This window comes from Sceloporus occidentalis, unplaced genomic scaffold, assembly GCF_023333645.1.
Source record: "Sceloporus occidentalis isolate IW3139 unplaced genomic scaffold, rSceOcc1.0.p SCAF_3, whole genome shotgun sequence".
Taxonomy (NCBI): domain Eukaryota; kingdom Metazoa; phylum Chordata; class Lepidosauria; order Squamata; family Phrynosomatidae; genus Sceloporus; species Sceloporus occidentalis.
The window spans coordinates 100,098,197-100,110,705 of NW_028316983.1; the positions used below are offsets into that span (position 1 = coordinate 100,098,197).

General features: G+C 39.5%; 2 protein-coding genes across 12 annotated transcripts in view; both read left to right on the forward strand.

The window, feature by feature from the left end:
• Positions 1-1,899, forward strand: part of BTBD8 (BTB domain containing 8) — a 58,499-nt gene extending 56,600 nt beyond the window's left edge. For both annotated transcript variants that reach the window (XM_089515605.1, XM_089515606.1), the window contains one exon: positions 802-1,899. In XM_089515605.1, coding sequence (XP_089371731.1) covers positions 802-1,271 — 470 coding nt within the window. In that variant the 3' untranslated portion in view covers positions 1,272-1,899. The remainder of the gene's footprint in view (positions 1-801) is intronic.
• The window catches only part of LOC149316476 (protein SPO16 homolog), a 67,648-nt gene that overhangs the window by 46,153 nt on the left and 8,986 nt on the right, over positions 1-12,509 (forward strand). Inside the window, exons 1-4 of one of the 10 annotated variants that reach the window (XM_089515617.1) lie at positions 5,685-5,746; positions 7,467-7,628; positions 8,655-8,797; positions 12,369-12,462. In XM_089515617.1, coding sequence (XP_089371743.1) covers positions 8,729-8,797; positions 12,369-12,462 — 163 coding nt within the window. In that variant the 5' untranslated portion in view covers positions 5,685-5,746; positions 7,467-7,628; positions 8,655-8,728. Of the gene's footprint in view, positions 1-4,349; positions 4,651-5,684; positions 5,747-6,307; positions 6,398-6,590; positions 6,721-6,815; positions 7,233-7,315; positions 7,342-7,466; positions 7,629-7,768; positions 7,783-7,885; positions 7,965-8,654; positions 8,798-12,368; positions 12,463-12,509 lie in introns of those variants that run through there. The other 9 variants (XM_089515615.1, XM_089515616.1, XM_089515620.1 and 6 more) reach the window with 9 other exon arrangements.

Here is a 12,509-nt window from a genome sequence, read left to right on the forward strand (position 1 = left end):
TTCATCAACAGATCACAACCAATTAATACTTTTAAACATAGCATTTGCTTCACCCTGTTTGGTAACTTCTTGTCTAGCTGTTCTGCGTGTCTTTGTTAAATCAGGAATTCAGCTCAGTATCTCCCAAGTACAATACAGAGTATCTGAACCTTTTTCTCAAAATTTTTGTGTACTCAAGAGCTATTACGAAGTAATTTGTGTTCAAAAGAACCATACAAACTGATGACCTTTCAAGTTGTAACTCTTTTTTGTTTGTTCGTTTGCTTATTCTTGCTTGCAGCTGCCCTTTGCATGTGCAATATTTTAAATATAAATATGTGAATAAACCATTTGTTTTTTGCCTCTTTTGAATCTGACATGGCTTAAGTCGTTGGCCTAGTGATCATGTCCTTTTTTGTTTTCGTTTTTTCTTCTCCCCTCCAGTACTGCTCCTTTTTTATTTTAAGTTACATGTTTAGTGATTTTTTAGAATTCCATGTGCATATTCAGTGTTGGTTTACATGACTTGTCATTTTCTGTATCAGAAATTTTTTCTAATTATGAAGGTTTATTGTCAATTACCAGTGGTGATTGCTGCTTTAACTTTATTTATAAGCCGTACTTTGTTTCATTTATTTTTTAAAAAATACATGAACAAAAAAGAAATGGCTTGTTTGTGAACTTTGTTAGCATTTTTTCCCCTTACCTCCTATCTGGTTGCATTGATCCTGGTGCACTGAGTTAAGTATACTGTACAAAAGCCCTGCAGAGGGGGAAAACATGTGCAATTTTTACAATGTATAGTATTATGAATTATTTCAGGAGACATAGATGATTGTGAGAGACTGACACAAATCTGCATGTATGAGCATCGGCCTCCAAAAACCCTTTCTCCAATATACGAGATGGATGTTGGAGAAGCTTTTGAGCAGAGGATGGAGTCGGAAGTGGACATTCTGGGGGTGGATTTTGAAGATCAGCAGTTTGCCGAACAGGACTGGACACTTCTCAGGCAGTTGTTATCTGATCAGGAATCAAACATGGACATCAAAAATTCTGTTCCTGAAGACCTTGACTTAGCACAATATCTCATCAACCAGACACTATTTCTGGCGCGTGACAGTTCACAACCTCAGGGTAAAGCACAGATTGACACTTTCAGTAGGTGGACCGAACTAATATCTCCACTGGATGACTCTTCAGCCAGCATTACAGTGGCAAGTTTTTCCTCTGAAGATTGTTCTTCCCCACAAGGGGAATGGACAATTCTTGAACTAGAAACCCATCACTGAAGTGATCAAGTGTTTGAGACAAAATTCCTTCCTTCTTTTTTCTTTCCTAGACATCTGCAAATATTTGATGCAATATTTCCACACAGTAATAACTAATTGCCTCAGTGTCATATAGAAATGATCCTTCCATTAAGTGTTCCATTTCAAACTATATTTAATTGCAGGTAAAGAAATGCTTGAGAATTTAACTGGACTTTTTTTTTTTTAAAGTGAGCATGTCTTCTCCCTTGCCCCAAGACTTTTTAGGAAGAATTAGATGACCTGTATGAAAAGGTTTTGGCTTATTCTTCTTTCCTCTTTTCAGTCATTGCTTAAGTCATAAATTCCTGGATGCTCAGTGAATCAAAAATGTGAATGCAAACTATGTAGTGCTACCCTTTTCCCTCCATCTTTCTCTATTTAGATCTTAAAAGATAAACGATTCACAGTGATTATGTTTAAAAAATGTGTGCCAACGGTACTTTAAATACTAGAAGTGTGTGTTTGAATTTGAAGGAAAAGTTTCAATGCAATGGTTTCTGAATTTATTTATAAAGAGCAGCATGCGTGGTTTGTTTTCTCCCGATTGATTTTGTACCTTTTTTGCTTTGAAAAATTTCAATAAATTTATAAATTGTTTAAATCTTAAGAGTGCATAGGTATTGCTGGAAGGTATACATAAGGGTCCTTTTCTAGGAAGAAATACACATTTTTAGTGTTGCTTTAAAATATACCTTTTACATGGTTAATGAAAAAGCTAATATACTGCTCAACAGTCACACTTTTAGAGAAAAGTGTTGATTGACACTGTCTGGTCTGTTTTACAATATTTCTTTTTGATTTAGAAGTTACGCCTCTGATTTAAGCGCCTCCATTCTGACACTTCTATTAAGGTAGCACATGTCCTATACTATAGAGCAGTGATCCCCACAGTGGGCATTACGCCCCCCCGGGGGGCAGTAGAAGGATCCAGGGTGTCATTGAAGTGGAAAGAGCGCACTAGGGGGACAGTGAGGGAAACAGAAATCTTCTAAAGCCTGTGTAGTAGGATCTGAAAGTGCTGGTGAGTTTTCTGATAAGTCTGCCTTGGCAGGGGTCCTTCAGTCAAAGTATTGGTGTGCAAGAAAGACAAGGGGAACCAGTGGTCTTTAGGGCCATAGTGGGGATAAAATGTCTTTTCAGGGTCCCCCCAAAACCACCACACAACCTTGCTAATCATTTTGTGTGGTGGTGTCTCCTGCTCTTTGCCTGCCCACGTGAGTTCACGCCCTTACTAGCATCTTTCACTAGGAGTGGCAGTTTTGAAAGTCACATGAGGCTTGGGCACAGGGCATCGCTTCTGTGGCTTAATCGACTCCATTTTAGGACAGACTGGAACAAAGAGTTAGAGCACATGATGGCGGGAGAGCAGTGGTGGTAAAAAGGAGCTTTCGAATTTGGGACCCTGCTTAAGCTATGTGGGCTTTGATGGGACATAGCTCGCAGGATGGAGTTGCACTGCTACTCCTGCTTTCTTTCATCAGACAGGCTGAGAGAAGAGGTAGCAGAAGAAAACCATTTTTTGTGGGAGAGAAAACACTTGAAACTGTATAGACATGTCTCTGGGGAAGGAGTATTGGTGCTCGATTATTGAAAAGAGTCTTTTGTCTTAGAGTGGCTCGTGTGCTTAAAATCTCTTCCTTTCCTGGTCCACACCAGTCTCCAGTCTAGAGCATGTCACCTCTATAAAACTCCTACACACACACACACTGGCTGCACCTTTTTCTGATCCAGTGAAGGATTGAGAGTTCCTCTTCCCTGGGAAGAAGCTTCTCCTGTGCACCTGGTCAGCTTGGGAACAGCAGCTAAACAGCAACCAAGAGGCCTCTTGTCCACACTGGCCTTTGCTGCAAGGCTGGCAGGGGTAAGAGGTTTCTGCTCCCAGGATGACAGGGTGTAAGGTGAGCAGCCAGTCAAACAGCAACCAAGAAGCTTCTTGCCTGTGCCAGCCTTAGCTGCAAGGCTGGCACAAGCAAGAAACATCTTGGTCGCTGCTCAGACAGCTGCTTGGTTGCTGCTCCCAAGGTGACTGAGTGCAAAGGGAGTAGCAGCTGAGATTGGTTGTTTTGAATCTGCAGTAGAACAGTAAACCTAATACCCCCTGCAAAAAAATGTGATGGGGGGAGGGTGCTAGGGTTGTCACCCAAGAGGAAAGAGGACAGTAGCCTGAAAAAGTTTGGGGAACACTGTAGGGCATTGTTAAAGGATTAAAATCCGTAGATTGTGAATGCCACAGCCTGTTACACAGTAGTGCTTCTAGGTTTATTATTGACAATGTATTTTCTTTAGTGAAAGCACTTCCATGCAGGAAACTGCCCAGTTTGTAGGTCACTGTATTTGAAGGCTGTGAGGATGTTTAGGCCTGCAACTTCCATTAGCTCCTAACACTAGCTTCATCCTTCTGTAGGCTGCTTTGGGACTTAGGACACAAACAACCAATTATTTGTCAAGTACTTTTCTCATTTTAAAAAATTTCTCATCCAACTGGCCAAATAACTTGCAGGAAATGTTCTCAGTCAGCTGGGTGAAATATCTAATTTTGAAGATCTTGATTTTATTCCTGCAACGAAAGGACACATGAAGGTATGACATCTTCTAAAATACAGACAAATGCTTCAAGCTGTGCTGCTGTTACATTTCAACGTGTTAGGATTATTAAGAGCAGGGGGAGGCAAACTGCAGGCTTGTGGGTGCTGCTTCTTATGAGAACATTTAAAAATCTACTCTTTGGGGTTTCTTGCAGAAGATATTTACTTAGTATGAATTCCTGGGGTGAGAATTTGCTGATTTTGAACACAAAAACTGAATGAAGTTCACAGTATTTATATTCTATGGATGCGGAACCTTTGGTCCTTGAGATTTTTTTAACCTGCAACTATGAGTCCCATCCAGTATACCATTCAGGTGGCCCTAGCTATCTGTGTACAAGACTATTGTCCACTATAGGCACATTGCTTTTAGTGCAGTGTCATTGCATCTTCCTCTACCTCCAACAACTCAGTCTGGGAGTGATGCCCAAACATGAGATCTGAGTTGGAGTTCATACTGCTAGCTGGAGTGTAGCGGGTGCTGCCCAGTTCTGTGCCAGATACCCCAAAAAGGGTCCATGGCAGTCTCCTGTCAACCCACTTTTTATTAACCTTCGCAATTTTCCCAGCAGAACTTTAGAGAGCCCTCCCCTGCACCTTCCTTTTCCAGTTCAGTTAAAAGAAATCTATCCAAAAAGCTATGTCAGCCCCTCCTTGTTCACTTCAGAGAGTCACCCATGTGAAATTTTGACTTAAAACTGGCCACTTCACATTAATTGACAACCACAAAGACTTGTCAGATTTTAAAATGGCTATCACAAAACCCCAATAAGGTATGCCTGGTCCCCATTTTTGCTTTTAGCAAGCCCTCTGGAATTTCTACTTGAAATGCATCACAGCAACATGGACAAAACCCCAAAGCATTCTAATTTTGAGAAATCTAGCATGCTATCACAGGAAGTGATGGTTACTCCAGGCCTGCAGCTATTATTATTATTATTATTATTATTATTATTATTGATAGTAGAACAGAAGTGATTTGTGAAATAATTTATCTCTGACCTGAACAATGAGTTCAGGTTCACAAGCCAGAAATGACTTGAAGGCACACAACAATATTGCTCTCTTATGTATTTATCAAGGGAAAACTAGAATTTGTCTCAGTATTTTGTTTTATCTAATAACTGGGTATGAAAACAGAAAGGCTGAGGACACCTGATAGAATGAGAAATAGAACTACTAAATAATAGTAGTAATGGTGTCCATATTAAGCATATCTATTTAACTGTCATATTGCATTAATTTATATTTTTAAGGTACAGTGGGCCCTTATTATCCGCTGGGGTTTGGTTCCAGGACCCCTCATGGATAACAAAATTTGTGGATGCTCCAGTCCCATTCAATCCAATGGCATAATAAAATAGTGTCTCTTATATAAAATGGAAAATCAAGGTTTGTTATTTGAAATTTATGCTTTTTCTGAATATTTTCAAGCCATGGATGCTTGAATCCCTGGATAAAAAACCCGTGGATAAGAAGGGTCAACAGTACTTGCATATTTCTTCCCAGCCCATCTGGGTCCCTGAAGCAAAAAACATTTTTTTATTTGTGAAGTCGAAGGCTTTCATGGCCAGCATCCATAGTTTTTTGTGGGTTTTTCGGGCTATGTGGCCATGTTCTAGAAGAGTTTGTTTATTTACTTTACAAAATACGGAGATAAAGAATATTTGTATTGTTTTTTTAAAAAAAGAACTTTTGAAAACAATATAAAAGTAGGCCTTCTAATACTTTTAAAACAAAAAAAAAATAAACAGAGCAGTTTCAAACACAAAAAGCCTCATTTTGTGGAATAATCTAGGCCTTGAAACCTCAGGGTCTGGGATACTCTCAACCTGACGGTTGTGAAACTGACACATTTTGCTGTCTGAGGTGAAGCAGCAAATGGTGCCCTCAACAAACCCAAGTAAAAGTACATGACACCCAAGGCTAACCAAGTTATTTTGGCACGGGAGGCAGAAAATCCCTCAAGAGAGAGAGAAATTAATAGGGAAGAGCACACAAAACTACTGTTTTAATCAGGGAAACCCTGGAATTGTTGTTGGTGGTGTTGTTGTGTGCCTTCAAGTTGTTTCCAAACTTAAGTGACCCAAAAGCAAACCTCTCATCATGGGGTTTTCTTGGCAAGATTTGTTCCAAAGAGGTTTGCAAATTGTAATTCTTTCCTGAGGCTGAGAGAGTGTGACTTGCCCAAGGTCAACCGATGGTTTTCATGGCTGAGCAGGGAATTGAATTTAACTGGATTATTTCTGCAGTGTGTTTTGAACCGCAGTTATCGTGGGAATAAAAAGCAGCGCTAAAATTACTCTTTATTTGTGGGATAATGACGCGAACATGGCGATGTCACGTAACGTCATCTGATAATCTTCGAGCGATTGCATGATAGTGTGAAAGAGTCCTAGAACAAAAAGGGTTTTTTTTCACCCATATTAACTTGACATCAGTTGTTAACACAAGAGGCTGAGGCTTGAACTTAGCTGTCTATAAGAGATATAAAATGGGCTTTGTTAATTGGACATGCAGGTAAATAGATGAGAAAAGCCCCAAATCCATTTGGTTCTCTCATTTTCCTTAGTGAGTCTTAGGGCTAAAACGGGTATATTCAAAATCACACTGCTTAAATTGATTTGGAATTAATTAGAAAACCACACCTGGCTTTGTATTCATAATAAATGGTGCTGGTTAAAAATACCTCAAACCCTAAAGGAAACACTGTTGTTGCCGCTGCCTCTGCTAAGAGTGCAGCCTCTTCCTCTGACAGACTTTGTCAGAAGGAAGCTGATTAACTTCTACTTGAGTTGTTTTTAACTTAAAACATAAAACATTTTTCTTCCAAGATTTTGAAGGTGGTATATACAGCCTCTCTCACACACTTCCATTTAATCTTCACCACAACCCTGTGAAATAGGTTAGGCTGAGAAATAACAACTAGGCCCAGTCTCTCTGTCATTAACAATCCTCTATCCACTTTATCCCTTGTTAATGGCACACTTTAACATACTTTAAGCAATCAAATAGAAAATGGATAGGCCGAATCTTAAACTACAGCACTATAAACAGATGTAGTGTTAAGCATTAGTTAATAGTTGGATGCGGTAAACCTTTTGCATGCAAAGCATGCCTCACTTTGGTGACGACATGTTTCTTTAATTCAGTAACAAAAGAGTGCTTACTGAATGTGAAAAAGTAACTAATCTTGTATTTCCGCAATAGCCTCCTAAGGCCTTCCAGATGTTTCTGACAGTCTCAGTCATAGCTGGTTTGCGACTCCTAAGATAGCAAATATCCATTTTCCCACATTCACTGTTCCCTCGCACTGGCTGCAGTTTTAGTACCTCTGAAATGGATAGGATGTAAGGTACTACACTTAGGGAGAAAAAAATGAAATGCAGAGATACAAGAGGGGAGATATCTGGGCTGACAGCAGTACATGTGAAAGGGATCTAGGAGTCTTATCAGACCACAAGGTGAACATGAGTCAACAGTGTGATGCAGCAGCTAAAAAGGCCAATGCAATTCTAGGCTGCATCAATAGAAGTATAATGTCTAGAACAAGGAAAGTAATAGTGCCACTCTATTCTGCTTTGGTCAGGCCTCACCTGGAATACTGCATCCAGTTCTGGGCACCACAATTCAGAAAGATGGCAAGAAGCTGGATCGTGTCCAGAGGAGGGCAACCAAACTGGGGAAAGGCCCCGTGAGGAGACACATAAGGATCTGGGGAAGTTTGGCCTAGAGAAGAGAAGGTTAAGAGGTGATATGATAACCCTGCTTAAGTATTTGAAGGGATATCATATTGAGGAGGGAGCAAGCTTGTTTTCTGCTGTTCCAGAGAATAGGACCCAGAGCAATGCATTCAAACTACAAAAAAGAGATTCCACCTTAACATTAGGAGGAACATCGTAACAGTAAGAGCTGTTCGACAGTGAGACTCCCTCAGTGTGTGGTGGAGTCTCCTTCTTTGAAAGTCTTTAAACAGGCTGGATGGCCATGTGTTAGGGATGCTTTGATTGAGATTTCCTGCATGGCAGGGTTGGATTGGATAGCCTTTGAGGTCTCTTCCAACTCCGATTCTGAGAGATGGAAACAGGTAGCCACATGTGCTGATTCAAGAAGCAGCTGTTCCAAAACAGCCTGCAGCAGCACACAGAAGACCATTCTCCCCATGTCATCCTCTCACCTTGAGATTCCCCTCCTGACCCTGAAACTGAAAAAAGAGGGGCTAGATCGCATAAACTGGGGACATTAGGTGGCCTAGGGAAGGGACATAAGTTGTGGAAAGTTTTGAAGGTCAATACACTTAGGCTGGATGAGAAACAGGAGTAGAAACCAAATAAGAGACTTACCCGTTATTAAGATAGAACTACAAGCATACAATTTTGTTGCTCCAAACCAACAATAACAATAAATAATGCAAAATATTTTGCAAACCTCTACCCAGATGTGATGTACAGTTGAAGGAGAGGGGAGATGTATGGTCTGTAAGCATTAAACATAACATAAAGCTTACAGCCAAGAGCTGTACATGTCTAGTAAAAAGCAAACCCCACTGAGTTCCAAGGGTCTTACTGAAAAAAAGTGCAAAGAACTGTGGAGGAAAAAGAACTGCAGCCCAAAGCAGTGTTGATCTATCGTACTTTACAGACTACCTCTTCCCTTGGCATTTTTGCCTTGCTTCCACCATTGTTTTGTTCGTCAAAAAGACTTACTACAACATGTCCTGTTACATTAGTGTTTTTTACCAGATATGCACACTATTTCTATTATTTTCTTCTTACAGTAGGTAGTTCTTCTGTAGGTTTGAGAAGACTGTGGCTAGGACTGTAACAGAGAAGGTTCAGCAATTGTGTCCAAATGGGTGACAGCAGTGGTCAAGAAAAGACAAAATGGATCACAACAGTAATTGTGAGCTCATCTCTTCAGGTATTGTGCACTGACCCTCTTTAACTTTAAAAGTTGTTCTAGCTGGGTCACCACTTGTTCAAAATGACTTAGAGATACAACATTGAAAATAAATGGAGACTGTACATTCCAAAGCCACCCTTGCTGCTCTGTGACTACTAAATATAGAAGATAACAGTTCATGTCCATGATGGCAAATGTCAACTTCAGCCAGGAATCAGTCTTGAAATATACACATTAAACAATAGTTAACTTGGTTGATAAGAAATAGCTGGGAGTGTATCTATAAATGTCTTTTGTTGAACTGGACACCCTCACTGAGACAATCTCAAAAGAAGTGACAACATGCTGCGTTTATTTTGGCACCACCACAAAACCTTCTCCTTTGTTATTGTATTCTAACTGGCTGTTTTATTTTTCTAGCTTTTCTTTGTTTTTTATTTCATGTTTTGGGAGTATTGCTTATTTTAATTTTACTTCATTGCTTTAACAATAATGGTCCACATGCAAAGTCCTTTTCTTGCTGAGTTTACAACACCTTACTGGAACTGGAAGGCCTCAAAGTTGTATACAAACAGGGGCCGTTTTAAGCTACATCATTATGCTGCTATGATTCCACTTTAATTACCATGGTTCTTTCCTACAGAACCAGAGGTTTGCAATTTGTGGATGTGCATGTGTGTGCGCGCGCATGTGCATACGCCTTCAAGTTGGCTTTTGGCTTATGACAACCTCATGAATTTCATAGAGTTCTCTTAGGCAGAGAATACCCAGAAGTGGTTTTGCCCGTTCCTTCCTCTGAAATATAGCCTAATATGTGTCTCCTGTAAAGAAATCAAATCATATTTAAATTTCTTCAAATACTGAAAAATTTTCTTTTCTGAGGCAAATTCATGCTTCTGATAGTCCATGAAACACAATTTACACCTATCATCACACCTTTGAATTATTTAAGTTCAGATTAGCATCTTCTGCCTTTGGTGATGTGACTTTTTCTTCTTGTCACTCTTCTCATCTCCAGAGCTGTGAACCGATGCCTTATATTCCTCCTTTTCTCCATCAGATTCCCCCTTCTAAATCCCTTTTGTATGTCTTTAAGAAAACCGTAGCCTTCTGAATTGTCATTATATTAAATCTTATTTGCTTAAAATGAAAAATAACTCTTTCCAATTTTTCCCATCTAAACAGTATCTCATAATGCTTCTCCTTGTCAGTCAATAAGGCATAGTCTTTCCCTCAGAATTGATATTGGTGCCCCCTTAAAAATCTGTATCATCTCCTCCATCTTCAGTTTTTCCATTTAACATTTTTGTAAAACTTTGTCTCTTCCATGTCATCTCAGAAAAAAAAAACACCTCTAGGCAAGTTTCTGTTTTACCGCCCATAAATCCAATCTGTTCAATTCCCATTTGAGATCTTCTTTCTGTCCCCCCCCCCAAAGAATCTACTATTCTTGGAGATCTAATGAGATCAATTGTTGGTTTGTGATCTATCCGTTGTGTATTTAGTTTTGTTTAAATTGCTAAAGTCTTGCATATTTTTAAATAAAATATTTGAATGGTTTTAGTTTGTTTTAAGGTGCTTTTGTTAATTGTACATCATTGTGAGATCTGCTGATACAAGGCAGATTAGAAATACTTTTAAATACAAATAAAAAAGGAATAATTTAGGGAGGTACAACTACATTGTGCACTGTTGCACTTAATGCATTAAAAAACAGAAACGGTAGAAAGACTTAGTTCAAACATACCATCTTGGAAGCTGGCAGAGGAAAAATATTGTGGTGTAATTGGTGGCTTAGAGGTATAGCCTGATATCCAGTCTTCTGGAGACAGAAAATTGGAGTGGCTTTTTGTTGGCTGGAGTCCTGGTGGGGTCTTACATCTTCATAAATGGACTTAGGTCTGAGGGAATTAGAACTGCACAGTTGTGCAAAACCCATATCTAGTACAGAACCACCAAAGTGCCTAATGTGCGTTGTGCAAATGCACATCAGTGAGCAATGCACATTATTCAGTTTTGTACACCATACACCAATGGACATTGCATACTGATGTGCATTGGGTATGCTTGTTTGGTGTCTTCTTACACACCTTCACAGTTCAGTAAAGAGTTTCCTAATGCCTTTGCTATGTAGCTATATGTAAAATTTTGAAACAGATCAGGTCATGTAGGATTCTGGTAGTTGTATTTGTACACTGAATTACTCTGTGTTTGGAGGGAAGCAGTTTGCTATGAGTGTAAAGTGCTGCTTCCTAACTGGCTGTGGGTAGATGAGTTACCTGTAGCTGCACCACCTCTGTGGCGCTTGGGATTGTTACTCATTTGAGGGCATCATTGTTCCCTGATAAACAAAGTGGTTTTTGCATTGACTTTTTGTTAGTACAGGTGATGCTCACCAGTGTGTTGCATCTTCTTTCCCCCCCTGGAGTCTTCCTTTAGTTTGTTAATAGCAATTGCAGCTTTCAATGGACAGCCATAATGACAAAAAGGCCATGCAGAGAGTGCTGGAGAGGTTTTATCTGGATTACACTTGCTTTCAGGAAGCTTTCTGACTGATTAATCTGAAAGGTTGGTTTTGTTGTTGCTACTTGGAAAAAAATACAGCTGAAGAGGGTGTTGTTATTTTTAAAATCTCCTTTGTTTGGTAGCCTCAGTTCTTGAAGGCCAATGTCTTCAGAGGTTGATATTCTTACCTGCTTGATTCAAAAAAGAACGATTGGGAAGAAACTTGCTTACATTGTCTTTGTATGAAATTTTAATAGAAAGGGTAAGTCTATAGGTATATAGATTTTGAATAATTTTTAAAATGTCAATGGGCTCTTTCAAACCAGTGGTGGTCCGTGGATTGGTACCGTTCCTTGACTCATTGGTTGCCAGTCCCTGATGAGTTTCCAGGAAGGAAAGAAACAATTGTAGCCAACGGGCAAAAATCTGGTACCAGAAAGGATGGGAAAAAGCTGGTCCTCCTTGTCAGATACCTTGAGATGCTGTATTTACAAGGACTCTTACCTGTCATTTGCACATACAATTGCCAAAAGAGAGCTCCGCTCCAGCAGCAACAGTGGCCCCATTCACACTACACAATTGTAGCACCATTTCAACAGCCGTGGTTCCATCCTGTATAATCTCAGGGTTTGTAATTTGGTGCGGCATTGGATCTCTCTGGCTGAGAATTTTAAAAGCCCCTCCCTCGATTGCCAGTCCCAGGATTCCATGGAATGGCACCATGGAAATTAAAATTGAATATTTTTTTAATTGTCCTGTTAATGGAGACCTCTCAGATCCACATTTAACTTATTTCCAAGCTCTAAATAAACGTGAGTATGATGACAGTCTTTTGCAACTTGATGCCCTCCAACTGTCTTGGACTTCAGCTCCCATGACCCTCCACTATTACCCATTCTTGCTGGTGTGGAGCAAGTTAAAATGTAAGATGCCAGCACATTGGAGAATGGTGGGTTGCAATATTACTTATAATGTAAATATTATATATTCCTGTGTAATATGCAAACAATTTCTAATAGACATCCTAAGACACAGAATGGTAATCCTGTTTTAATAAAGTACCATATTTTAATCACTTGTTTAGGGTCATGAAGTTTCAACATCACTTCAGAACCAGAAACATAGGATTCGCTATTCAGATTCAGTGGAAGATGGATCAATTATTTTCTCTCTTTCTGGTATAGTATCTAAAATTTTAGTAAGCAATTGAAGTGTTTAATAAATA